Genomic DNA, 26,545 nt, shown 5'->3' with positions numbered 1-26,545 from the left:
ACTAGACAGGTGCCTTTTACAGTTAATATTCTAATCAAAATTTTACGTGCATCAAATAAAAGAAATCCAGTAAATCCGGGTAGCCATGTGAAGAAGTCTTAGGTCTGATTTCAGCCAGCCACTAAAGCACTTGCTTAAAGTTAAGCATGTGCGGGAGTGCTGTGTTGAAGGGGCATGTCTGAGGCACCAGTTGGCACCCTCTTACAGCTGTGTGGGACTGTTACCGAGTCTGACTCCGATTCTGCCCTTGGATAATCACCTAGTCCTGTGTCTACTGATTTCTTATTAAGGACCTGGCCAGACTGCTGGGGTCATAGTCATCTCAGCGAGCTTGCAGGCTGATAGATATGGGTTAGCGAGGCTTGTGCTAACGCTGTATATATAGCTGTATAGACAGTGCTTTGAAGGTGCAGGTCAGGCTCTGAAGCCTGGGGAGGAGGCTCACTGCCACAGGTTATATAGACATACCCCAATAGTCCCCAGCTGAGCAGGCAGGAAATTTTTCCCATTAACCCTTTAGTCACTAAGCCAGCAGGGGGTCTATACCACCCCATGACACGGACCTTCTGTGCCTCATTTAAAAGGAGCTAATTGGGTACTGCATTTGGAAGGAGAGCATGTAGCTGTGTCTCTGTTTAAGGCCACCATAAAGTTCCACCCTAAGCACCTTCACTTGGCTGATAAAATCACTTAGAAGCACATAACCCATTGCAGTATCACTAATAAGGCCTTGTCTACACACTGAGTTGTGCTAGTTTAACTAAAGGTCTGTTTTAAAATCGGTTTAGTTAAACTGGCACTAACCCCTGCTTGCACCCTGGTTTAAACTGATTTAACTTAATTTGTGAAGGAATTGACTTAAGATAAATCAACATGAGACAGGTTTTAAATTGATTTAAAAATATCTAATAGGGGGTTTGAACCAGTTTAGGTTAATTGGTTTTTAAACCAATTTTAGTTAAACCGATGCAGCTTTGCTTGTTAGACAAGGCTCTATTGGTGACTGCTTCACAGTGCCTAAAAATACATGTCATTTTCGGCACATCGCAATTTCCACCTTAAGTGACCTGGTCAGGAAACCAAATGGGTGTGCCTTTTTTGTTGCTTTGTTCTGATGTGTATAAAAAGGCAATAAATAAAACTGCTTGTTTTTTTTACTTAAAAATATTAAGAATTACGTAAGAACGGCCATACTGGGTCAGATCAAAGGTCCATCTAGCCCAATATCCTGTCTTCTGACAGTGGCCAATGCCAGGCCAATGAACAGAACAGGTAATCATCAAGTGATCCACCTCCAGTTGCCCATTCCCAGCTTCTGGCAAACAGAGGTGAGGGATTTTCAAGTCTTTCAGAATTTCAAGAATTTCGGTTTTGGAGTTTTTTGAAGGATTTTATTAGAGGTCTTATAATATGAATTGTGAGTTTATCAGCCCTTAGTGGAGAGAGAAGTGTTGAAACTTTGGCAGATTTTTCCTTTCAATTGTTTATAGAACATTGTGAGTTAGATAAGTGTGGTTGGGATTTTGGTTTTATTTAGCAAAAAATTATAATCCCCCTCTCAAATTGATTTTACGTGCTTGATATTATGATATCATCCTTCCAGTTCTCAAGTTGTCCATTGTATCTTCAAGAAAGACCAAAGTAGAAAAGACCTGAATTTCTAATATTTAAAAAAAAAAAAAACTTTTTGGGACACAGGTGGCGAAAAATTTTCAGGCCATCCTTATATGACATAAAGAAGCAAAAAGAGCCACAAAACCCAGTATCTTTTCCTTTGCAGATGACCTTTAAATGCTTTTGCAAATCTAATCCTCACAAGAACCTTGTGAAGTAGGTAGGTAAGTATTACTGCGTTTTACCCATGAAGAAACAAGCAGCTAGGTTAAGTAATTTGCCCAAGACAATAGAAGGAGCCTCTGTCAAAGCAGGGTTAGAGGAGTCTGGATTTTGAGACTCAGATTACTAGGCCATGCACCGCTTGGTTAAATAATGCTGTACTTGGATTTATAGCCCACAAAACAGTAAAAGTACTTTACGGAGACAGGTCTGCAGAATCGAGCTTACAGGTAGTAGTATGGTACCATCTCTGGCAATCCAGCAGCCTTCTGAGAAGAGAATCGGTTCCACTACTGTCCTAGAAGGATAACGTGTTGTACAGAGTCCTAAAACCTCGGTAAAGTACATGGGGCCCTAGGATTAACAGTAAATATTCTGTTGGTTCTTGAAAATCAAGCAGGAATGTTGAATAGATTTTTAGCTCCAAGTGTTTGGCACTTGGTTGGAAAATGTAGAGTTCTAATCAGGGCAACCCAGAAATATGCAAGTTATGTGTTTAACCATTCTTGGGGTGGATTATTTTTGAACTTTACTTTCAAATAAAGACTTGCAAGTAATTCTGATTCAGCAAAGAGACTACAGAGAACAGTCAGCCTTAAGTTATCTAACCTATTTTCTTGCTGTACAATAGACACTGCTTTTTATTTGTCCAAGTAAAATTATAAATGTTCCTACCGGCTTGCAGTTTTGAAAGCCTGCTTTACATACTGAAGTTGAATAGATATTTAAAATAAGACAATTTGGGATAACATCTTTGTTAAATACAGAAGTATACCTAGTCCATTTTCATAGTGGCTGGGGCAGTGCTTTGGGCATGTCTCCAGAACTGTTGGAGCAGATTAAATTCCTAGTCAGAAAACTAGGTTTCAATCAAAGAACATTTGTCAATATATGAGCGTGAACATATTCATAAGATCTGTGATGGTTAGCAGCAGCCAGGAGTTGTAAATGTTAAAAGACGTTTGAAGAGATCTTTTCTGTTAAGTAGGGTAATCAACCAGAAGGGAAAAATACTACATCAGTGTGTGGGCTGCAAATGGAACCAAAAGAGTTACTGGAAATACCTGCTTAATACTGAAGACAGAGTGGCTAGCAATGTTCTGCCTCCTTCAGGAACAATCTATGAATGAAATAGCCATCCCATTCATCCTAAAAAGAATCCAAAATATGCAGCTTTTCCATTACAGATTGTCACTTCTGATTTATCTTCTATATCCATTTTATTTACAGTTTTTTCAATCATTCGTTCAGTTTTTACACAGTCAATTGTAAACATGTAGAACTGTGGCTGTTTATCATGGGATTTACATAGACAAACGCAAGTAACTGAGGTTTCAGACAATATCTGAAAACGATAACCTTGTAATGAATACTTTTTGCCTAAAGAGATCTAAATGATTTCCTTTAGGAGCAGTGTCCTGTATGAGGAAGAGAATAAACATAAACTTAAAAAAATCAAAACTCCAAGCTGCAGTAATAATTTCTATCTGCGAGCTGATCTGGAATTTGAAGTTATTTATCTATCATTTCCTGCATAAGTAAAAGACTCTCTCTTTAGACGTGAAATTTGTAAAGGTTGAAGGGGCTTAACATTTAAATTTCAGTGGATGGAAACAAAATAAGAGGAGAGAGCTTTGTGTGGTACGTTGATTCAGTTAGAAGCTGGATTGAAGGCTGTGGGGATTTCAAACAGGTGAAACAATTAGTTTTTCATGGAAATGTTGTAAACTGATGCTTTAATTTAATTTATTCAGCTAAGATTTTTATTTTTTCATTTTGCTGGAATGAATTAATTGTTTCTTACCCAAAAATGATTATCAAGATTCATATTTATTTTTTAATATAAAAGTAGCTCACATAGTTTCTAGCGTAAGCCACTGAGGTACACCCAGAAAATAGAGACAGGATTAAAAGCTTACTCTAAGCTTGCTGGGAGTTAAAAGATGTAATGCAGCCACTATTTTTTCTTCCTGAATCTTGAGTACCTTGTGTGATGTTTTGGATAACAGGATGGCAGTACAGTTCCACTATTATGGCAAGTTCTAGTAGAGGAGAGTGGGGAGGGACACAAGGAGCGTTTGTCTCTTTCCCCATTTCTCCCCTTTGCATTCTTCAAGAGGCTCTTATGTTCTTCCAGCATCCACCCAGGGCTTATGTAAAGGAAACTGATGGACTAAGGTCATCCGAGGCCAGTACTGAAAAAAACCAGACTTTTGTCTAAACACTTCATTTAGGACCACTATTCTTTCTTCTTTTAACCCAATGTCTGTCTGTTTTATAATTTGCTGGGATCGTAAGTGGACAATTACTGTTACAATCATCTATCCCGACCCAGAGGAGAAAGTACGACAAGCAGATGAACATAGTTCTTTCTCTTCTTCCCATCACGCACATCCTCTGAGATCAAAGATGAGTCATAATTAAGGTTGCTGTTCTCTATCCTGTGTTAACACTTTTGCAAACTGTGTGTGAGAGAGAGAGAGAGAGAAAAAAGATTGTCCTTGGGGGGAAAAGGAAGGCAAAGGTATTGCACCAGCTCTCACCTTTCAAATAATTAGGAAGGAATGGAAGAGGCATAAGATACTGGCTGTTTTTGGAAAAGAATTTTTCCCCTAGCATGGGACTCTTTACTGCTTTACTTCATGGGAAGATAACAGCAGAAGAGTGAAGTGGGTTAGTTTCTGGCCCACCTCTAGATGCAGGGCAAGCAGCTGGGCCTCACAAGGTTCTGTTCATCCCATGGAAACTGTATATCTTTTTATTGAGTTTCCTCAAATTTACTTTTTCTCTGTGCTGTGAGGGATAGAAAGGGGCATGTCAGCGAGGCATCATGTAGTGGCAGTGTTGATTCCAGATTGCTTATAGGTTGCTCCAGGGCTGGATATAGTCAGTCCAGGACCCCAGGCTCATAAGGCAAGGCAGGCTCTCTCCCCACCCCAATCCTTCAGTCCTGCTCGCTCACCATGGCCCCATCTTCACACAGGAGCCTGTGGCACTCTACCTCAAGGCAGCACCCTGGAGCCTCCATATTCACCCATGTCATATCATTAATATATATGTCATACAGCCCACTCCCAGGAGAGTGTTTGTTTAATCAGCAGGGGAGTTGTAATCGAGGGGTTTACAAAGCTGTAAGAGGGCTGTGCGTGCATCACAGAGTGGGGGATTGCTCACCTCTGTGACTCAGCAAAGTCCACCAGGACACATCTGGGCTGGTGTTTTCCAGGCACATGGACTGATGATATAAAATAGGAAACAGTGTCATCATGCTTTTACCTTTCTCCTCTCCCATGTAAGTTGGAAGCAACAAGAACGCTGCCCCAGGCTTAAGGGGGAAGCCTGTGTATTAAGAACTGTAACCTGCCTGCAACATCCAGGGGGGTGAGAAAACTGCTTGATCCAAATACTGCCTAATCTAATAAGGTTTAAGATTTAGACTGTGTGCTTACTTTTTATTTTCTTTGGTAACTATCTCTGGTCTTTTGTGCTTTCCACTTATAATCACTTAAAATCTCTCTCTCTCTGTAGTTAATACATTGTTTTATATTTTACCGGAAGCAGTGTGTTTTGGGTGAAGTGCTTGGGAAATCTCAGCTCAGTTTACTAAGGCTGGTGTGTGTCCTCTCCACACTGAGGGAGGGGCAGACTGGGTAATGAACTTACACTGGTCAGACTTCTGACCAGGGCAAGACAGTCTGTTCTGGGGGTGCAAGGCTGGGGGCTTGGGAGATTTGCTGGTGCCTTTCTCTGTGTGATTTGTGAGTGGTTTAGGGAACATTCACGCAGTCTAGCTGGGTGTGCGGCTCCACGTGCGGTTGGGCTAAGCGATAACAGCACCCAAGGGGTTTGCTGCTTGTCACTAGCAAAGCATTGTGAGAGACAGCCCAGGCTGGAGAGTTAAGACCCCAGTTCCAAGTTGTACCCCGGGGATCCCATCAAAGAGCCCCTCTTGTAGTGGCAGGCAGATGGGTCCTCCCTTCCCAAAGAGACAGTGGTAGCAGTATGGGCTTTCTTGCCCCCTGCCTCACAAGAGTGGCAGCAGGGATCCACCGCCCCACAATGGTAGGAGCAAGTGCCACCACCTCCCACCCCATACTTACCTCTGCAGCCAAAGTGTACCTGCTTGGGTTGGGAATGAGCCAGGCCTGCTGCACTCTCCCACTGCTATACGCAGTCCCCCGTTGGGGTGGTGTTGGCAGGGTCCACCAGAGCAGTGGGTTTCGAACTTAATACCCCTTAGTGTGTTATCTGAGCCTTGGGTGTAGACCTGTAAAGCCTTTGCTTTAGTTGGCCCTGGGTTGCCCAACAAGTTCAGTGGGTTGTTACGTGATTTGGTTCAGACTTGCTTGAGGAACCGTGCATGTGTTTGTCTTATTCATCAGTGCTAAGCCCTCTCACTGAAACAGAATATATGGCTGTAAGGAGCATGGAGACTCTATTCAACTCCACCTTTCCAGATTTAGTGATTCTACGTGGACAGGGGCTGAAAGACCTGAGCAGCAGCAACAGAAAAGGAAATCGCTGGCTAAATTTCTAGTGAGTTCTGCATCCTGTTTGCCATACGTTTTTACCAGACATTTAAAACATTTACTTTCTGAGTCTGTCTTTGAAGTTCCTACTCAAACAGAACTCCCATTGACTAAGGTTTGCCTGAGCAAGGACAATAGGGTAGAACCCTTTATTTGTATTTGATTCATCAGCTCTACTTTTTTTTTCTTTTTGTGTATTTGTGTGTTTCTCCTTAGGAAAGCTCATATCCAACTTGTTGAAGTTTTTATGGGCTGGGTTAGGAAAGCCAGCTGCTGCCTCTCCTAGCTGTCTTTGCCTTGTTTGTGGCAGCTGTCCCCAGCAGAGAGGGACCAGTACAACTTAAGTCCTGGTTTGGGGAGGTCAAAAGTCGAAGAAAAGATGGAGGAGGTGATTGTTTTCCTTGGTTACTGTATTCTGAGATTTATTGTTGTTGGCTAATTAACTGCTGTTATATTTTTATTTTCCAGATCTCTGGGTTTGAAGGGCTGCTACTCAAACAGCTCCTACTTGACTAGAGCACTAAGTGACAACTTCCTTGTGTATGTACTTTGTATTAATCAGAAATTAATTATTTTTATTTGAAGACCTGTGGGTTTTGGAGTTCTCTCCCCCACCCCTCTTTCTCTTTCTTTTGGTCAGTAAGTTGTTAATATAACATGGCTTACTTAAAACTGTTCTGACTGCTCTTGTTTTAACTTTTATTTCAGGAGCCAGCCATGAACAGAGGAGGGAAGACTTTCGTGCTTGGTTTTATTACCATTTATGCTACTTTTATGCAGAAACCTCTTTTCAGAGCTTTTCCTTTTCTAAATAAATTCTATATTTAATTAAATTTCCGGTATGTGTTGTCTTTTGTTCCCTGTGTGAAAAGTTTTGCTTCAGTTTTTTCGATCAGATCCAAAAGCTGCTGAGCTTTCAGGCCTGCTTGCGTTTTCCTACCACATGTCCAATATAAAAAATGTTCAGATCCACAGACGCACACCCTGTCCTGCTCCAGGGGTACTAGCTAGAATATTGGTAACATGCATAGTCCTCAGCAGCCTCTAGCTAGTGGTTTCTTAGACCATCCCTCTGCCCTGCAAATTTTTGTGACTTCATCCTGGGATGGATACCTCCTAGCTCAAGGTTATTCCTTCCCCAATTATCCCTACTGTTCTCATTATTGGCTGAGGCTACTCTAGGTGGACTCTGAAGATTAACTCCCCTTTGCCCAGCTTTTCTGCAACACAAAGAAACTCCTCCAACAGATTCAGCCATAACTCATGGCCACTTGAACAGGCCTGTCAGGGATTCGCCACAGGGCAACAGTGTTATGACCACCCACGTGCTCCTCAATAATCAGTTCAGATACTGAGACTCATCTCTCAAGGCTCCCGAAAGTTTAGCAAAGATGGAGAATTTCATACCATGTAATATAGCCTAATAATTTAACACATGCATTCCATTACTAGCTCTGCCATCATATTCTGCTGTTTTGCATTAACATAACATTTTTCTTAATGTAAATAATCAACTGTAGCTGAGACTGTTGGGTCAGCTAATAAATAGCTAACTTTATAAGAGGCACCATTCCCCTTCACCACTCCAAACAAAATCTATCACTGAGTTCTTGTTGTGAACATGCTATTTTGCTCTCTGTGGATTAGTAGTTTTCATATTTTGCTCCATTTTTCTTTTTTTCTTTTCTAGAATACAGCACATTTTCAAATGCACTGAAGAGGTGCCGGAATCAGAAGAAGGAACACTCCGTTTTCAATCAGCGAACAGAAGAGGCATCTGCTGCTCAGTATTTTCAGGTAACAAAGCCATCTAATGCCAGTTTTGTGGAAGCTAAGTTATAGATGTTTCCCCGTTTTTCTGACCTTAGTCACCGGACCAGGTAGAAAGTTAGTTCAGGATTCTGCAGCAAAGGGTCAGGCCCTTGTTACTGTTGAATACAGGTAGTTTGGTAGAAGATGGGCTTTATCTTTTTCTATTTTTCCATTCCTCCTTTCCTTTTAGTTCTATGGCTGTCTATCTCAACAACAGAATATGATGCAGGATTTTGTGAGGACGGCCACATATCACAGAGCTATTCTACAGAACCACATAGATTTTAAAGACAAGGTAAGCTCTGTTGGATCCAAACATAATTGTGTCCGGAAGAATAACATTGATTGAACTCTCCTGTCTGATCTTTCCTAGAACTTTGTGCATGAGTGTACTGATATGCAACTCATATGTTTACAAAAATAGGTGTCAAGTATATGGATGCCTAGGCAATATGGTGATGGGTCACATTAAAGGTACCTTAGGATAGATTGAATCTAAACCCTGGATCCAAACATTAGATCAGAATTTCACAGCTGGCCCCTGCAGACTAACCCGAAACCCAAATCTGAACACTCCTAAAATCTTTCTTTAACAGTGCCCAGATGCTTCACAGGAAGGTGCAAAAAAGTTTGCATTAGGCAGGTTTGGGGCAATCTGCCCTCCTTCTCCCCCTACCCCCCGCCCCCCCCAAAAAAAACCCCAAATAAAAAAGAGGTCTCCTCCTACTTGCTAATAGTTAAGAGATTGGCTTAAATCGTGAAGTATGAGGTTGAATATCCCTTCCAAAAATGTATATCATATCATACCTCTGGATATTCATAGAATTGGAACGAACCTCGAGTGGTCATCTAGTCCAGTCCCCTGCACTCCAGGCAGGACTAAGTATTATCTAGACCATCCCTGACAGGTGTTTGTCTAACCTGCTCTTAAAAATCCCCAATTATGGAGATTCCACAACCTCTGTAGGCAATTTATTCCACTGTTTAACCATCGTATCCATATACATGGTCAATCCCTTTTTGAATCTTGCTAAATTTTGATCCCTAAAGACAACATCTTGTGGCAATGAGTTCCACAGTTTACGTACACATTGTGTGAAAAAAGTGTTTCCTTTGATCAGTTTTGAATTTGCCATCTTTTAGTTTATTGAATGTCCCTGCTGCAAATTGCGTAGAAGTCTTCATTGAGCAATCTGCGGGGATGCCCAGTCCCCTTTCTTGAATTGATATCATTAATTTAGAACCCTGTAAGGTGTATCTGAATAGATAAAATGTTTTCACACCAAAGTCGCATTACTCTGTTTCAGTGTTGAACTTAATTTGCCACATTGCGCAGTCACACCTGGCTTTGGTTAGGACCATCTGCGGTTCCTCTCTGTCTCTCTGTTCTTGACTAATCTAAATAACTGTGTAATCTGCAGAATTTGCTGTCTCACTATTCATCCCTCTTCCAGATCATTAATCAATATGTTAAGCAGCATAGGATCCAGTATGGAACACTGCTATAACCAAAAATGCAATCTGAAAGCAACAGTTTACCAATCTGCTAAAAGTTTTCCAGGTCTGTAAATGGCTAAGACTGTGCGCTGCACCTGTAATGTCTTCCCCCAACTCCTGCTTTCTGTGTGCACTTATCTGCTTTTTAAGACAACAGCAAAAAACAAGGCTGATGTCAACTCAGGGCCATCTAAAATTGACACCACCCCAAAACAAGACTTTTAATACAATCTAAATTAAGCAAGAAATTTCCCCTTCATAAAACATAAGTCAAAATAAAGAAAATAGTTAAAATAAAGTTTCTCTTCACTTTTTAAAGTTTCTGATGTTCTGAGTTTTTCTTCTTTGTATGTGTTTAGTAAAAGGTTAAGATGCATTTTATGATGCCTGTTTGCAATGGGAATAGGTCAGTCATACCTTTATGCAAACCTCAAACCATACTTAACTGTTTAATTTTGTAAAAGTAAAACAAAGGGGTTTAAGAAACCTTAACCCCTTTTATGCCTGAGACAATCCTCCCTCAACAATACCAGCGAGCTAGGAACATGGGAGGGCTTGCCCAGTTTGCCTGGAACACCAGTGCCTGGCCCATAAGAGTGTGAATGGTATTGGATTGTTGATTTGTTACATCATCAACTGATTAATTTTCTTACCAGAACAGGTAGAAATCTGGTATTACAGGGTCTGTAACTAGTAGAACAGCAGTGGATTGGGAACACTCCTTGTCCTTTGGCTCCCTACTGATGAGAACCCCAATAAGAGTTTTTGCTTTTTATAGTGAGAAGGTAGAAAATGGACAGCAGAACCCAGTTGTGCACATTTCTTTTATGCTGAATTAAGGAGGAGGAAGTGTGTAGGCTGTGTATATTTTGTACCTGTTGGCCCCTTTAGCAGCTATTGCTGTTGTACAGCTGCTTGCGTTCTCTCTTGGGGTATTTATTTTTCCAACTGTTGGAACTGCCTTGGCCTCTGTTCAGCATACCTAATAGTAAAGCTGTTACAAACTTGATGCTGCCGGCCACCCACCTAGAGAATGGTCTCCCTATTCCCTGTCCTGTGAAATGAGAAGTTTCAGAACAAATGTGGTAGAAAAATTGGATAGGATATTTTGTGAGAAAACTCTTTCCCACGAGAATCTGAGAATTTCAGTGCTGCTTAGGTTTGGGCTAGCCAGGGCAGAAACACTGCACCAGTGTTTACTGTGAAAGCCAGAAAGCATAGAGGCATCTGAAAGACTGAAATATATAAGAAGCGTGATGGGGGGAGGGAGTAAGATGAGGATAAAAGAGCACAGTAATTTTCAGATCTTCAAAAAGAGTTTGATTCAGTTGTTACTTGTTTCCTAGCCAGTTTGGCCATTCAGTTGATTTTCACATTGCTGTCACTTTCCTCCTTTGATGTAAGGAAGTCAAATTACATGAAGTGAAAGGCATTTATGATGGAGAAGCAATCACCTTCACATTTCAATTATTTTTTGGAAAAATTTATCTTGTGAAGGAATGAATGGGCCCCTTACTGAATGAGGGAGGCAACCTAGTGACAGAGGATGTGGAAAAAGCTAATGTACTCAATGCTTTTTTTGCCTCTGTTTTCACTAACAAGGTCAGCTCCCAGACTGCTGCGCTGGGCATCACAAAATGGGGAAGAGATGGCCAGCCCTCTGTGGAGATAGAGGTGGTTAGGGACTATTTAGAAAAGCTGGACGTGCACAAGTCCATGGGGCCGGACGAGTTGCATCTGAGAGTGCTGAAGGAATTGGCGGCTGTGATTGCAGAGCCATTGGCCATTATCTTTGAAAACTCGTGGCGAACGGGGGAAGTCCCGGATGACTGGAAAAAGGCTAATGTAGTGCCAATCTTTAAAAAAGGGAAGGAGGAGGATCCTGGGAACTACAGGCCAGTCAGCCTCACCTCAGTCCCTGGAAAAATCATGGAGCAGGTCCTCAAAGAATCAATCCTGAAGCACTTGCATGAGAGGAAAGTGATCAGGAACAGCCAGCATGGATTCACCAAGGGAAGGTCATGCCTGACTAATCTAATTGCCTTTTATGATGAGATTACTGATTCTGTGGATGAAGGGAAAGCAGTGGATGTATTGTTTCTTGACTTTAGCAAAGCTTTTGACACGGTCTCCCACAGTATTCTTGTCAGCAAGTTAAGGAAGTATGGGCTGGATGAATGCACTATAAGGTGGGTAGAAAGCTGGCTAGATTGTCGGGCTCAATGGGTAGTGATCAATGGCTCCATGTCTAGATGGCAGCCCGTTATCAAGTGGAGTGCCCCAAGGGTCGGTCCTGGGGCCGGTTTTGTTCAATATCTTCATAAATGATCTGGAGGATGGTGTGGTTTGCACTCTCAGCAAATTTGCGGATGATACTAAGCTGGGAGGAGAGGTAGATACGCTGGAGGGGAGGGATAGGATACAGAAGGACCTAGACAAATTGGAGGATTGGGCCAAAAGAAATCTGATGAGGTTCAACAAGGATAAGTGAGGGTCCTGCACTTAGGACGGAAGAATCCAATGCACCGCTACAGACTAGGGACCGAATGGCTAGGCAGCAGTTCTGCGGAAAAGGACCTAGGGGTGACAGTGGACGAGAAGCTGGATATGAGTCAGCAGTGTGCCCTTGTTGCCAAGAAGGCCAATGGCATTTTGGGATGTATAAGTAGGGGCATAGCGAGCAGATCGAGGGACGTGATCATTCCCCTCTATTCGACATTGGTGAGGCCTCATCTGGAGTACTGTGTCCAGTTTTGGGCCCCACACTACAAGAAGGATGTGGATAAATTGGAGAGAGTCCAGCGAAGGGCAACAAAAATGATTAGGGGTCTGGAACACATGACTTATGAGGAGAGGCTGAGGGAGCTGGGATTGTTTAGCCTGCAGAAGAGAAGAATGAGGGGGGATTTGATAGCTGCTTTCAACTACCTGAAAGGGGGTTCCAAAGAGGATGGCTCTAGACTGTTCTCCATGGTAGCAGATGACAGAACGAGGAGTAATGGTCTCAAGTTGCAGTGGGGGAGGTTTAGATTGGATCTTAGGAAAAACTTTTTCACTAAGAAGGTGGTGAAACACTGGAATGCGTTACCTAGGGAGGTGGTAGAATCTCCTTCCTTAGAGGTTTTTAAGGTCAGGCTTGACAAAGCCCTGGCTGGGATGATGTAACTGGGAATTGGTCCTGCTTCGAGCAGGGGGTTGGACTAGATGACCTTCTGGGGTCCCTTCCAACCCTGATATTCTATGATTCTATGAAGCGGTTGGTCTGAGGTGTGGTGGTAAAAACTGATTCTGGACCCCTTGATAACGTTCTTGGCGGTATTTTCAATACACATTCTGTTTGTAATTTGAGTAATAGATGAGCTACTTCAGAACCAATTGTGGGTAGTGCTTGTACCAACCATTTGTGTTTTTAAGGAAGCCTAAAGAATATGGAGACAATTTTTAAAAAGTAATGAATCCTCGATAATAAAGTTAGAAAACATTGCTTGGATTGTCCTCTACACTACTTAAAATTGTCCTCTTCTCCATAACAACCTTTTAAGTGTTGTCTCTAGAGTACTTTCACTAGAGTTGCCTCAAACTTTTTAATCATACATTTTTTCTATTCTTGTCTGGTCTCCCTCACTATTTGGCATTAGGAAATAATTTCCTAACTACCTATGTTGCTTTTGAAAATTTTACCCTGGACTTCAAATGTTGAAATGCCACTAACATGGCGCCTTGCAAGTCAAAATGTCTTCTTGTGGTTTAACTAGAAGTAATGACCTAAAACAAAAAAATACAATATTTTTAAATAGATGGTAAGTGTAAAGTTAGAAATAATTTCCTAATTCTCTTTTGAAAATGGGATTTAGGCTCCTAAGTCACTTGACACTTTTGAAAATGTTGCCCATAAGTGTAATTTTAAAAAAAAATTATTTGAGTAGTTTATGTACTACACCTGCCCTAAGTCTCCCCAGCCAATTTTTGTGACTTTTAAAGTCACATTTTTCTTGTATTTTAAAAAGTCCCCTCCACACCCTCCTTTGCTGTATGAAAGACTCACACAAACAAAGGGGAACTGACCTGATTCTACAGGGGAGCAGATATATAAAAAGTGCTCTTAAAGACATTCAGTAATCAGAGAGAGAAATTAGAAAGAGAAAACGAATCTTTCAGTCAGATAATAATTAGATGTTACAAGTAACAACAGTATGGTAGAAATAGTTAGACCATATTGTGATTGATTTTTTTAAATTGATGGTGTCCCTTTCAGGAATAAGGCCCTTATTCTAGAGCCTTGCAACCTGACCCAAACCCAATGGGTCCAGACTACAGTGTCAGGTCCAGGTGAGGTGGAATAACAACTGGACGCCCTCAGGGTGCTCTCCCCCTGCTGCTGGTGGGGCCGGAATGGCAATGGCTGCAAGCCCCGTTCCTGCTGGCTGTCTTAGCGCTTCTTATTTCACAGCACAGCAGAGGGCAGTGGATGACGGGAATGGGTCATGCAGCCGCTGCCAACCCCATGGGCAGGAAGCTGTGGCAGTGCTGATTAAGGGATGGGGGGAAAGGTAGGGATCGGGTTGGGTCCTGGTCAGGCCTAAAAATTAGGCCTGAGCAGACCTCTGTTTTGCAAATGCTTAAGCATGTGTATATCTTTCCACCTGTGGATAGTCCCACTAAATTCAATGTGGAAAATTACTCACCTTTGTGAGAGTTTGCAGGATAATGACCTCGCTCTAATTAGATGGGTACAGCACAAATCCTCCCTGAAATGTTGATTTTTCACAATTATTTAAGTAGCCACACATCTGCTTCAGACTAGTTCTTGAAACTCCCACAAATTACTGTCCTTATTTATTTACTTATACATAGATATAAATATATGAGAGCAAATACATATATAGAGTAAACTCACTAACAGCCAGTCCTAAAACTAGACACTTATATTGAGAATATTTGACTTCTTATTGGGAAAAAAATGCTAATTCCATGTATTGAAAATCTACTGTGGTCACTAAGACAATGCACTGTGAAAATCTCTACACAGCAACTAGACGCCTGCAGCAGGCCTGTGCCAGCCGATGTGGGTTCATGGGGCTTAGGCTGTGGGGCTGTTTCATTGAAGTGTAGACTTCTGGGCTCAGGCTGGAGCATGAGCTGCAGGGCCCTGCGAGCTGGGGTGGGTCTCCAAGCTTGGGCTGTAGCCTGAGCCCGGATGTCTACACTGTAATGAAACAGCCCCACAGCCCAAGCCCCACAAGCCTGAGTCTGCTGACATGGGCCAGCTGTGGGTTTTCTTTGCAGTGTAGACATACCCACTGAGGGCTGGGTTCTGATGCTCTTACAATGGATAGTGCCTGTCATGACATTGCTGGCCCCTTAAAGGGAGTCTGGGCCTAGGCTACCTGTGAAGAGTTAATTTAATGAGCCCATCTAGGTAGTTAATTGGATAATGAACACTTGGGCCTGATAAAAAACTATTAGGGTTTGCTTACAGGAGGTACTCATAGAGAAAGAAACTTTCCAAAGGGAGAGACGCTCCCAGGATTGAGAACCACAGGCCCCAAGGAGGAAGGCTGTGTAACCTCCGAGCCCAAGGAAAGAGACTATAGTTTAAGCTTATTTTGGATTTAATAAAGTAGAACCCCTTCAGGGGAATCTTGTCTTATATCCATTTGGGGACTGTGTGGAATTCTTAAAAGGCCCTGAAAGAAAGGAAACCAAGGTAGGTATGCCTGCAACACCACATTATCTCAGCAGGGGGCACCTCCATGCCCTATAGCAGTACCTTACTCCACAAAGTCAGATGGACCATATGAGAAGTAAGGTGTGTTACTGGATGTGAGGAAGGGGCTCAGAATCTGGCCCTAAGTAGAAAGCCGCATTTCTCCATTCCATTAGTAATGTTTAACCATAGTCATTGGTTCTTCCCTCTCCTCTCGACATACACAAAAAGGAAAGGTTATGATCAGCAGTGTTCCCCAGTAGGTTTTGAGAAATCTTCTACCAACAAATCCTTCCGTCGGCCCTGTGGTTAAACAGAAACTTGTGCTTGATTGTCATTGGCTCCCTGCCTCTACCTTTTCTTTATTCCCCTTTGCCCAATATTTGCAGTAATTTGCTGTTTTGAAGTTAGCTCCTCTGGGCGTGGAGGTGTGGTCTAATACTCACCAAAGCACAGAAACAAAACTGGCTCTGTGACAGCCTGTTGTCTGTGAAATAAAAAATGAACTTAATAAAATCTTGCACTAGGAAAAGAAAATAATATTAGAGGCAATGTTTTGGCCCCAAGGCCTAATTTGAAGCTATGTAAAATAAAAGAAACAATGTTAGTTGCCTTAGTATTTCCTGTATCTGTGAAACAGAGATTCAGACTGGCTACAATATGCGCTGGCGGTTGGATTGCTTTCATTAGTACGTAGCCTAGGTTTCACATAAAGTATGTTTTTTAAAAGTGAAGTACGCTTTCAGCCCTGACAGATTTTCTTGCCAATACTACTTCTCTTTCTTTTTATGTATTCACAAAAATATCTTATTTTTCAAGGCTGCTACGCAAATTGCATTATTGGGAGGTTTTGAGCTTATTGGTAGATTGAGCTGCAGCGTTTACTAGAGGAAGGGCCATTGGGGCAGTTTTTGGAGCCAGTTTAATTTAAGGCCAGGGCTCAGGTTTGAGGTTAAGTCAGGAGCATGATCTGATTTCTGAATAGATAGCACTGAAGTCTTACGAGGTTTTGTTCCCAAATGGCAAAAATCACAAAGTTAAATGTTCTTGTGAGATTTCCACTATCTTGGGCCAAATCTCATGAGAATTTCAGCCAGATTTGAATTGCAGAATAAGGCTTCTTGTTTTGTATCCAGCCCAGAAACAAAACCAGAGGGGGCAGGTTCAGATCTGGAGATTCATTCCTGAATTACTTCTCTTTCACTCACACTCTCACTCACTGGTTAGGCTACTCATCTTAATCGTTCTGCCACTAACTACCAATATCTATCTATGCACTTTTGAATCTCTTTAACCATGAGATCTTGAGTGACTTGTAATTCCATTGCTACACTCTTTATGCAGCTTAGTATAGAGGGATTTGTGTGGACCTGCTGGTGTTGGTAATAAAGCTAGCAGCAGAATGCAGACTGTTTAGGCAACACTATGGCACCAGCATTTGAAATGAGAAAATACATTGAAAGAAACCCCCACTGCATACTTTACTCACATAAGGAGTCCCATTGGAGGACTCCACAGGGCTATTTATGTGATTAAAGTTATACATCTGCATAAGTGTTTTCATTTAAAAAAACAAAAAACCCAAAACTCAATCCTGCAGTGATACTATTTGCTTAAAGTTAAATATGTGCGTAAGTTTTTTCGGAATCAGGGCCTTCATTTGAAAACTACACCCAGCTATTTATGGACCTAGCAGTATGTAAAAATATTGCACAAAATATATACATATATGTCTGTGTGCACGCATGTACATCTAATCTATCTAAATCTTACTTAATACTTCACCCATTTTCTGTATTCTTTGTGATACAACATGGCCAGAGGGCAGCAGGAGAGTGTTAGAGCCTTATTCCCTGTAGAGGGAAGAAAGTTTGCTATAGATTTATTAAAGCACCTGAAGCCAATTAGAGCCCCTGAAGCCAAGTCACCTGATTAAACCCCCCCTGCTTCAATCAGACAAGGAAAGGAGATGAAGCAGAGTGGATTGGTGTTGGAGCAGAGAGCAGTTTGGAGGAGGTGAAGCACAGTGGATTGGTATTGGAGCAGAGAGCAGTTTGGAGGGAAGCAGAGGAGAGTTTGGAGAAGTGCTGCGGTGGGCTAAGAAGACCAAGACCCTAGGTAAAGAGACATCTGGTTTGTGCAGAGGGAGGGCAGGAAGCCCCACAAGCTGAAGGGCAGTAGAGGGAAGTAGCCCAGGGGAAGGAACCGCTAGTTCAAGCAGTTTATCTATTTAAATGTAAGCACCCAAAATAAAATTTATGATGATTGGCTTTTTAACACCATTTTTCCTCCCAGTTTAAATATTTCTTCAGGATGTCGTGCTTGGTCCTCTGGGACTTAGACATACAAGAATGAAATAACAACTTTGAAAATAATCCACCTTCTAAACTTCTTTTTTTTGTGTGTGTGCCTTTTGTTTTCAAGGTGGTCCTAGATGTTGGCTGTGGATCAGGAATCCTTTCGTTTTTTGCAGTGCAGGCTGGAGCTAGAAAAGTCTATGCAGTTGAAGCCAGCTCAGTGGCAAAATATGCCGAGGTAAGTGTTTTGTTCAACCAGGTGTTAAACTGGTCTGTAGGTAACTAGTGTACCACAAAGGCAACAGATATCTAGGACCACATCTCACAAATGGCAATGCTGCAGATTTCTGTTTATAACATGACTAAGGATGTATGTTGTTAGTGTTCATAATTTAAAAATATCTTTAAAGATATTCTGGTTGATACAATGTAATAAATACTGATAGTAATATAATAAATCATTTTCCTTCCTTTTTAATAAGGTCACAAATGCCCTTAAAATAACAATGATTAAATCTTTTCTCCCTGACAAAATTTTTTTTGCTTTTCCCTTTTGTATTTTTTTAAATTTTTAACAAAAATTCTTTTGGTTGTAGGTGCTCTGACTATTGATTTAATTTCCAATCCCTTAGTGTGATTAATCAGCTCTTTCTCTGGTCTTAGGAAATAATCACACACTTTACTGAGCTGTAACATGTGTCCTGTTTAAGTTGAGAGAGGGAAATAACTACTAAGTTCACTGATTACTAAATAATATAATTTTGTACATCTTTCTGATCCAGATATCTTATTTTTCTTTTAGTGAGTTGTAATACTAATTTAAAGATGATAGATGGACAACACTCACAACTGGCAGTCTTTTAAGCATAGACAAAGCAATTAAGGAGCTGCAGTGGAAGTTTGCCAGTGCTACCCTAACAATGTGGCCCTATCTTGCTCTGCTAGAGTCGAGATGATAGCTCATCCTGCAGAAGCAATTCAGTCCTTGAGCTGTCTGCCAATTGTCAATTGTAGTAATGGTTTTCGTGATAAGGAAACCTGTGAACTGGGAATTAAGGCTGTTCGGGTTTTAAAGGAAGAACATCTGCAGTATTAGATACTTTTACTTTTTTTCCAAATATTCATAGCTACAAACCTGTAGGTTTTAACATTTTCCTTTTGGCTCTGATACAGGGCTCCAAAGGGTTTTCCTGTTCATTGTTTTATAAATTTGTATCAGTGAATGAATGTCTCATAGAAATGTTCTGGATTTAAGAAAGGTAAATAATATGATAGATGTAGAATTGAGCTAGGAATCGCATAGCATCACCTTCATATTTCCAGCTTATTTGTGCTGTGGTTAAAAATGCTTGAATAGAGGCTGCTCGTTGTTTTTGTTCATTTGCTTATACATAAACAAGATATTGTGTATATATATTTTGTAGCTGGTAAGTATAAAAAAAGGTTTAGTGTAATCACTCGAAAGGACTGTGGAAAGACCTGCATAGCAGGCCCACCTTTTTTTTTTTTTTCTGGAAAATCTTTTCTGTCTTCAAATTTAGATTATGGAAGAACTCTCGCTGAGTTTTAGCTTTGCTAATTAAAGTGAGGACTGTTTGTCATTTGCCAGAGACATCAAAAGGCATCTGAAAAGTTATACACACCCCAAAAAATTATGCATGGCCAAGTTCTGACTTCACTGGTGCTGAGAGGACAAGTTCAGTGGAGTTAAAATTGTGGTCCAGTCGCTTGATTTCATGGTAAACTGAAGTATTAACTAGCAGTGGTCAGGATAATGGGATACCAGATCTCTAATAATAAAGAACAAAAGGGAACTCAAATGACCTGGGACATTGGAAATGAGATGTGGAATTTTTTGCCTTTGGTCACAGGTTTGAATTTGGTCCAGGTCAGAAGTAAACAAAAGTGATTGTTATCAGTAGGCTGATGGCCTGAGGACAGGTAGATTATACATAAAGAAATGAATAGACACCCCCCAACACATGGTTTTGATAGAGTTCATGCCACGTCTGTGTTCTATCAAGTGCTATTTACACTTATGGTGCAATATAAACCTTTTATTAGAATAACTGGTGCAGAGAGAGAGACCAAGAATCCATTAGGTCCGGTAACTGAATTGCCTTCCCACTCTCAGAGCTGGTTTCTCCAGGTGATGGCTAACATACATTGGTGGGGCAGATTGCACGGCTGCAGACTGTGCTTGCACCACTTCTCTTTTTGTGGAGAAACAGAAAACTTCAGTCCCCAGGGCGGTCAGCCCAGCTACTCTCACAAGCACTAGATTAACACTGAAAATAATTTTTAAAAAGGGAATATGTATAACACTATCAACTACCTCCAGGGTTAAATGCTACAACTGCTTAACAATATCTGACAGTTTAGGAGCAGAAATGAAGAACACCGTATTCAGTTGTAACTACAGGGGAGGGAATGTTGGGTGGAAAAAATGCAGGTGCTGAAACTGGGATTTACCCGGGGCATAAGAGGTAGTTAGGGTCTTGATTGAATGAAGGGTCTTATCCGCTTCTTGGTTTTAAATTTCATTCAAATTATGATACCTTCAGGAGCACAGTACCCCCTTCCCTGTGCTGAAATATGGATTCATTATTGTTTTAGAAGGAAGAATGTCATGTTGTCAGTCACCTGCACAGACAATATTAGCTGACAGAGCACTGAGTTTCCAAGCACCATCTTTCTAACTACTCTACATGGTTCATATATGGTTCTGTGTTCCTTGGCACTAACCTATCTTATCTGCTTCTTGGTGGTGGTTAAAACGTAAGAGGGCAATTGAAACTTCTTAATTTTTTCCTCAAAATAGCAGTCTACAAAGCACCCCGCTTTCCAGGAAAGAATTAATAAGAGAGTGCTCTAGTGAGTTCTCATGACTCAGACTTCCTTTTACTGTATAAGATATGCGGCAAGAGGCTGACTAATGCACTATGAACTATTCATGTGGAGCCAGCTGCAAAATGAGGACAGACACATGCATAGAATTAAATGTCAGGCCTGCAACTTTTATTAGACTTTAACATGGGGAGGGGCACTGCCCACCCATCATCCATACTCCCCTATACCAGGCATTTAATTGGTTCCAGTGCAGGGGTTACTGGGCTCCTTATCATATAACCCATTAACTGGTGCCAGGGCTACTGGGCTCCTTCCCATATAACCCATAACGTGGGGTGGCTCTCCTCAGCCTACCCCCCACGACTCAGATCTCAGTCCTAGCACCTCCCCCTGTGAAGGGGACAGTGGGTGAAGCAGGGTGGGGACCTCAGCCTGTGAGGTCACAAGGTCTGACCTTGGCCCATGAAGGCCCCAAGGTCTCACCGTATCACCTGAGCCCAAGGCCTATCACCAAAATCCCAGATCTTTTACCTCTGGGAACCATTCATTTTATTCTCTTAAACACACTGGAAAACAGCCACAGTGGGCACCAGCAACTACCATGGTCGGTCCCTGCCCAGCCATGCCACCTGGTATCACGCCACCTGTCCAATCCATGCCCGCACATCTAGCTGTACATCAAAACCTCCCTCTGACCGATGTACGCCGTCATTCCCAGAAACTTCTGTCTGATTGTAATGGATGTCCCTATGATGTATCACTGAGCCCCCTTTCTCCAGGAATATCATGGTGACCCCCTTATTTACTTTCTTACTAGCCTTGCCCACATGCACTAGGTCTGCTCCCAGCCATTGCCTGTCAGTGAGCACAGAAGTGGCATGAGCTGATCCCACTGCATGTCTCTTCTTGACATGTACAACTTCGCCCCTGCAGCCCAGCTGAGATCCAGCTGCTGTATTGGCCCAATGCACCGCAGAGTGCCCACAAATCCAGATATTGCATATGCTATGTGTAGCTTCTGAAACAAACAAGTTAGTTATGTTTTGCTGTTCCCTGCCATCTTTTGCTTGGTGCAGATGTAAGTCCTGTAACACCTTGATTTCTAGCACCCTCTTGAGTGCACCTGCTGTGAGCTGAAACCCCTTGTAACTGCTGATGTTGCTATCCCAATCCTGAAAGAATAAATACCAAATTTGAAGGGAGGTCAAGATCACAGCAGTGCAGGGTTTTTCTCAATACTGCACTGAATTGGTACCTTATCAGACCTGCCATCATCGTGTATGAACAGCGGTCCTGGTTGTAGGCCCCAGGTTTTTAGCAAGGCTCTTATTACCTTTAGAGGGCACAAGTGCTCATCTGCACATTCCTTCAACCCCACATAAGCCTCCTTTTCCTTCTGGCTTGTTTATGAATACCAAAAATGCAGGGACACTGCTCCTGCAGTTAGCTGCACATCATCTCTTACATTTAATGGGACCTGTCTGCAGCTGCCATAAGCACCAGTTCACTCACTCTAAAAGCAACAGAGAAGGCAACAACAAATGCTGCTGTAAATAAAATGGCTTTCCTCCCACAGCTGCAGAGCCTATACTAGTGGGTAACCTGTAATCCCTTCCTTACTTTTTAAAAATATACGGCAAGAGGTTGACTAATACACTATGAAATATTATAATTTGGCAAAAATAATCTGTTAAATAAAGCACACTGAGTGGTTCAGTAACCTTAACATTTTTATTGTGCGGTTTTTTACATACTAGTTTTCAAAATCTAGTAACACAGTGAGTCTTCATTAGCAATGTTCTAATATATAACGCCTGGTTATAGCAAGAATGGATTAGTTTCTGTCAGTTTCTTCCTGGTTACAGTCATCATTCCTCTTGTGGTATTTCTTGCCATCTGTTTCCGATGTCCAAAGTATATACTGTAGGATGTGAAATTAACAAGTTAAATTTATTGAGGCATTTCTAGAACAAATATCCATAGACCTGGTAATAGTGGGGGACTTTACCCAGATATCTGTTGCAAAAATAATACAGAAAAAACACAAAATGTCCAATAAGTTTATTGGAATGTGTTGGGGACAACTTCTTGTTTCAGATGGTGGAAGAAATAACTGGGGGGGCAACCATTTTAGATTTGATTCTGACTAACAGGGAGGAATTGGTTGTGAATCTGAAGGTGGAAGGCAACTTGAGTGAAAGTGATCATGAAATGATAGGCTTCCTGATCCTAAGGAAAGGAAGGAGTGAGAGCAGCAGAATAAGGGCAATGGACTTTTTAAAAGCAGACTTTAATAACCTCAGAGAGTTAGTAGATAAAGTCCCTTAGAAAGAAAATCTAAGGGGGAGAAAGGAGTTCAGGCAAGCTTGCAGTTTCTCTGAGACCATATTAAAGGCACAACAGCAAACCATCCTGATACAAAGGAATGATAAGTAGAATAGTAAGAGGCCACTATGTTTTGCCTCGGGAGCTCGTTGATTACCTGAAAATCAAAAAGGAATCTTACAAGTGGAAACATAGACAGATTGCTTAGAATGAGTACAAAAGAATAGCACAAGTGTGTAGGGACAAAATCAGAACAAGGGGGAATGAATACAAGCCAGAATAGGGCGAGAACAGGTTAAAGAATATTTAAATAAGTTAGATGTATTCAAGTCAGTAGGGCCTGATGAAATTCACTCTAAGAAACTAGCTGAAGCAATCTTGGAACTGTTAATGAGTATCTTCTAAAACACATCAGCCTAACTTCAGTACCTGGAAAGATACTGGAACAAATTATTTAACAATCAGTTTGTAAGCACCTAGAGGATGATAGAGTGATAAGTCATAGCCAACGTGAATTTGTCAAGAAAAAGTCATGCCGAACTAGCCTAATTTCCTTCTTTGACAAAGTTACTGGCCCAGTGGCTGGGGGGGAAGCAATAGACATGATATATCTTGATTTTTAGTGAAGCTTTTGATGGTGTCCCACATGACATTATCGTAAGCAAACTAAGGAAATGTGATCTAGATGAAATTATTATAAACTGAATGCACAATTGATTGAATAACCATGCGCAAAGAATGGTTATCAATGGTTTGCTGTCAAACTGGGAGATGTATCTAGGGGATCCTACAGGGGTCAGCCTTGGGTCTGGTTCTGTTCAATATTTTGATTAATTACTTGAATAATGGAATGGAGAATGTGTTTATAAAATCTGTGGATCACACCAAGCTGGGAGGGGTTGTAAATGCTTTGAAGGACAAGATTAGAATTTCAAATAACTTTGATAAATTAAAGAATTGGTCTGAAATCAGCAAGATGAAATTCAGTAAAGACATTTGCAAAGTATTAAACTTAGGAAGGAAAAATCAAACACACATTTACAAAATGGGAAATAATTGGCTAGGTGGCAGTACTACTGAAAAGGATCTGTGGGTTATAGTAGATCACAAATTGAGTATGAGCTGACAATGTGATGCAGTTGCAGAAAAGGCTTTTTCGGAGTGCCTTAACAGGAATGTCATATGTAAGATATGGAAGATAATTGTTCCACTCTACTTGGCAGCGATGAGGCCTCAGTTGGGGAACCATGTCTAGTTTTGATGGCCCCATTTTAAGAAAGATGTGGACAAACTGGAGAGAGTCCAGATGAGAACCACAAAAATGATAGTTCAGATTTTCTAAATCTTTTATGAGGAAAGGTTAAAAAAAACTGGTATGTTTTAGTCTTGAGAACAGAAGACTGAGCAAGGGACCTGATAAGTCCTCAAATATGATAAGGCCTGTTATAAAGAGGACAATGATCAATTGTTCTCTATGTCCACTAAAGCTAGTTCAAGAAGTAATGGGCTTAATCTGCAGCAAGGGAGATTTAAATTAGATATTAGGAAAAACTTCCTAACCGTAAGGGTACTTAAGTGCTGGAATAGGCTTCCAAGGGAGGCAACGAAATCCACGTAATTGGAGGTTTTTAAGAACAGATTAGACGAACACCTGTCTAGATATACTTGCTCCTGCCTCAGTGTGGGGGAATTGACTTGAGGTCCCTTTAAGCCCTACGTTTCTATGATTGTCTGAGCCCCACTGAAAGAAAGACGAGGCAATGTATGAGGATTAATTAGGCCACAACTTTATTCACTCAGTGTGTATGGTAGTACCCAACAATAAATTGTATAATGCAGGTCATGATTAAGGCTGTGAATTTGTCACGGAGGTCACAGATTCCATGACCTCTGTGACTTCTTCAGTGGCCGGTGTGGCTGGCTCAGAGGAAGCTCAGGTAGCCCCGCGCCAGGCGCACCAGCCACTGCTAGGGCAGTCTTAGGCCACCATGCCCCCAAGCCCCTGTGCCCCCGGCCACAGCAGCAGTTTGGCTTCGCAGCTCCCATTGGCCGGGAACCACTCGCAGAGCTGCCTGGCCATACCTCCACCTAGCAGCTGAACAAGGGGGATGTTGCCGCTTCCAGGGAGCCTCCCAGGTAAGCCCCGTCCAGAGCCCACCTCACCCTGTCCTGTGCCCCAACTCCCTGCCCCCTCCCACACCCAAACTGTGCTGCTGCTGGGGTGAGGAGGCACGGAGCCAGGTAGGAAGCCTGCTGGCCCCGCCAACCCCCCTCCCGAGCACCAGCAGGGGTCCTGGGCCGTGTGCCACTGCCCATGCCCCCCCACCCCCCTCCCAGCAGCCGGGCTGCCCTCCCCTTGCACCCACGGGGCCTCCAGGCAGCCCATCCCCCAAGTTTTATTCACTGGTAAAAGTCATGGAGAGGTCACGGGCCAAGAATTTTTGTTTACTGCCCGTGAACTGTCCTTGACTTTTATTAAAAATACCCGTGACTAAAATGTAGCCTTAGTCATGATTATTTCCTTAATTGCGTCCATCTTTTTGGAACGGCTGATGGCACCCCTCCATTTGTATGAGGATTAAGGGAGCTGGAAAAAGGGGGAGAGTTTCTCTCTCCACCATACCAGATTTCAGAACCCCATAACATCTTCCCTAGCTTTCCAACCCGTCTTCCTTAGCTTCTTTAAGGGAGGCTATCCACTAAATCCCCTTCCAAATCCATTTGATCAAAGAACCATTATCCCCTCTGTAATGTGTACCTGTACTGGACGCCTGCCACAAGGAAGCATCAGCAATTAGCTTGGCTGCCTCCTCCTCACCTTTATTGGGTTCCCAGATATTTACCAATTCATTCCCTCATATGGGCCAAAAATATATCCACTCTCTGGTCGGATAGGGGTACCCCATCCTTCCTGAATAACGTGGGTGCCGAATATGACATTTCCGGGTGAGCAATTGGCAATCCATCTTGGTGACATACGAATTTAGCCACCTCCCTATTCATGTGCCTCCTGGCCTTATCAACCAGTGGCCGCTTTATGGCTTCCTGCCATACCCTCCTCTGTAACATCTGAGACCAAATAATCATCACCCTCACGCAGAAATCTGGATCTGTCCCACATCAGAGTGAAAAATAACCACATCTGGTGTCTGTGTCCGGGCTGCCAAAGAGTGCACAAAGGGCATCAGCTTGTCCCGGGGCATGGCCCTTTTTCCATACCAACTCAGCCTTGCCCTGCTACTGAGGCTCAGCTGCGAATCTCCAGGTGACTTGGCAGTCTGCCTATGTGCCCAGTAGCTAATACGGCTCACCTGATTGCTGTGAAAGGGGACTTCTCTGGAAGTGCATGGAGTATAAACACCACACTCAGGTCCCTGGAGGGCACTGCCCCCACTCCCCCCCCCCACCCCCACACACCTTGTCCAGTCACTTCTTGTCCTCCCTGTTCTGTCCAGGTAAATTTCCCCCTTCCTATCACCTCTGCCACCCAGCTGGGGAGCGGGGTAGGGTTCTTAGAGGGACAACAACCTCTTTTCTTCTGGCCAACTGAAGAAAGACAGAGCACATTCAGTTGCAGTGAGCTCATTCTGTGCTCTGTCCCCTTTAATGTGGGCCATATGACAATAATGCAATAATCTGATTTGCAGACTGCAGTAAAATCATATTCCTTATATTAGCACCATAGAAAGTAT

The 26,545-nt window shown here is 42.2% G+C and overlaps 1 protein-coding gene across 3 annotated transcripts in view; it reads left to right on the top strand.

Annotated features, from left to right (window-relative positions):
• LOC125636961 (histone-arginine methyltransferase CARM1) overlaps positions 1-26,545 on the top strand; it is a 144,679-nt gene that overhangs the window by 66,248 nt on the left and 51,886 nt on the right. For all 3 annotated transcript variants that reach the window (XM_048850897.2, XM_048850898.2, XM_048850896.2), the window contains 3 exons: positions 8,056-8,162; positions 8,368-8,472; positions 17,806-17,916. In XM_048850897.2, the coding sequence (XP_048706854.1) occupies positions 8,056-8,162; positions 8,368-8,472; positions 17,806-17,916 (323 nt within the window). The remainder of the gene's footprint in view (positions 1-8,055; positions 8,163-8,367; positions 8,473-17,805; positions 17,917-26,545) is intronic.

The sequence above is a fragment of the Caretta caretta genome, chromosome 5 (genome assembly GCF_965140235.1).
Source record: "Caretta caretta isolate rCarCar2 chromosome 5, rCarCar1.hap1, whole genome shotgun sequence".
Classification (NCBI taxonomy): domain Eukaryota; kingdom Metazoa; phylum Chordata; order Testudines; family Cheloniidae; genus Caretta; species Caretta caretta.
Note: the sequence above shows the minus strand (reverse complement) of the source record. Positions and strands in the feature narration are given on the sequence as shown.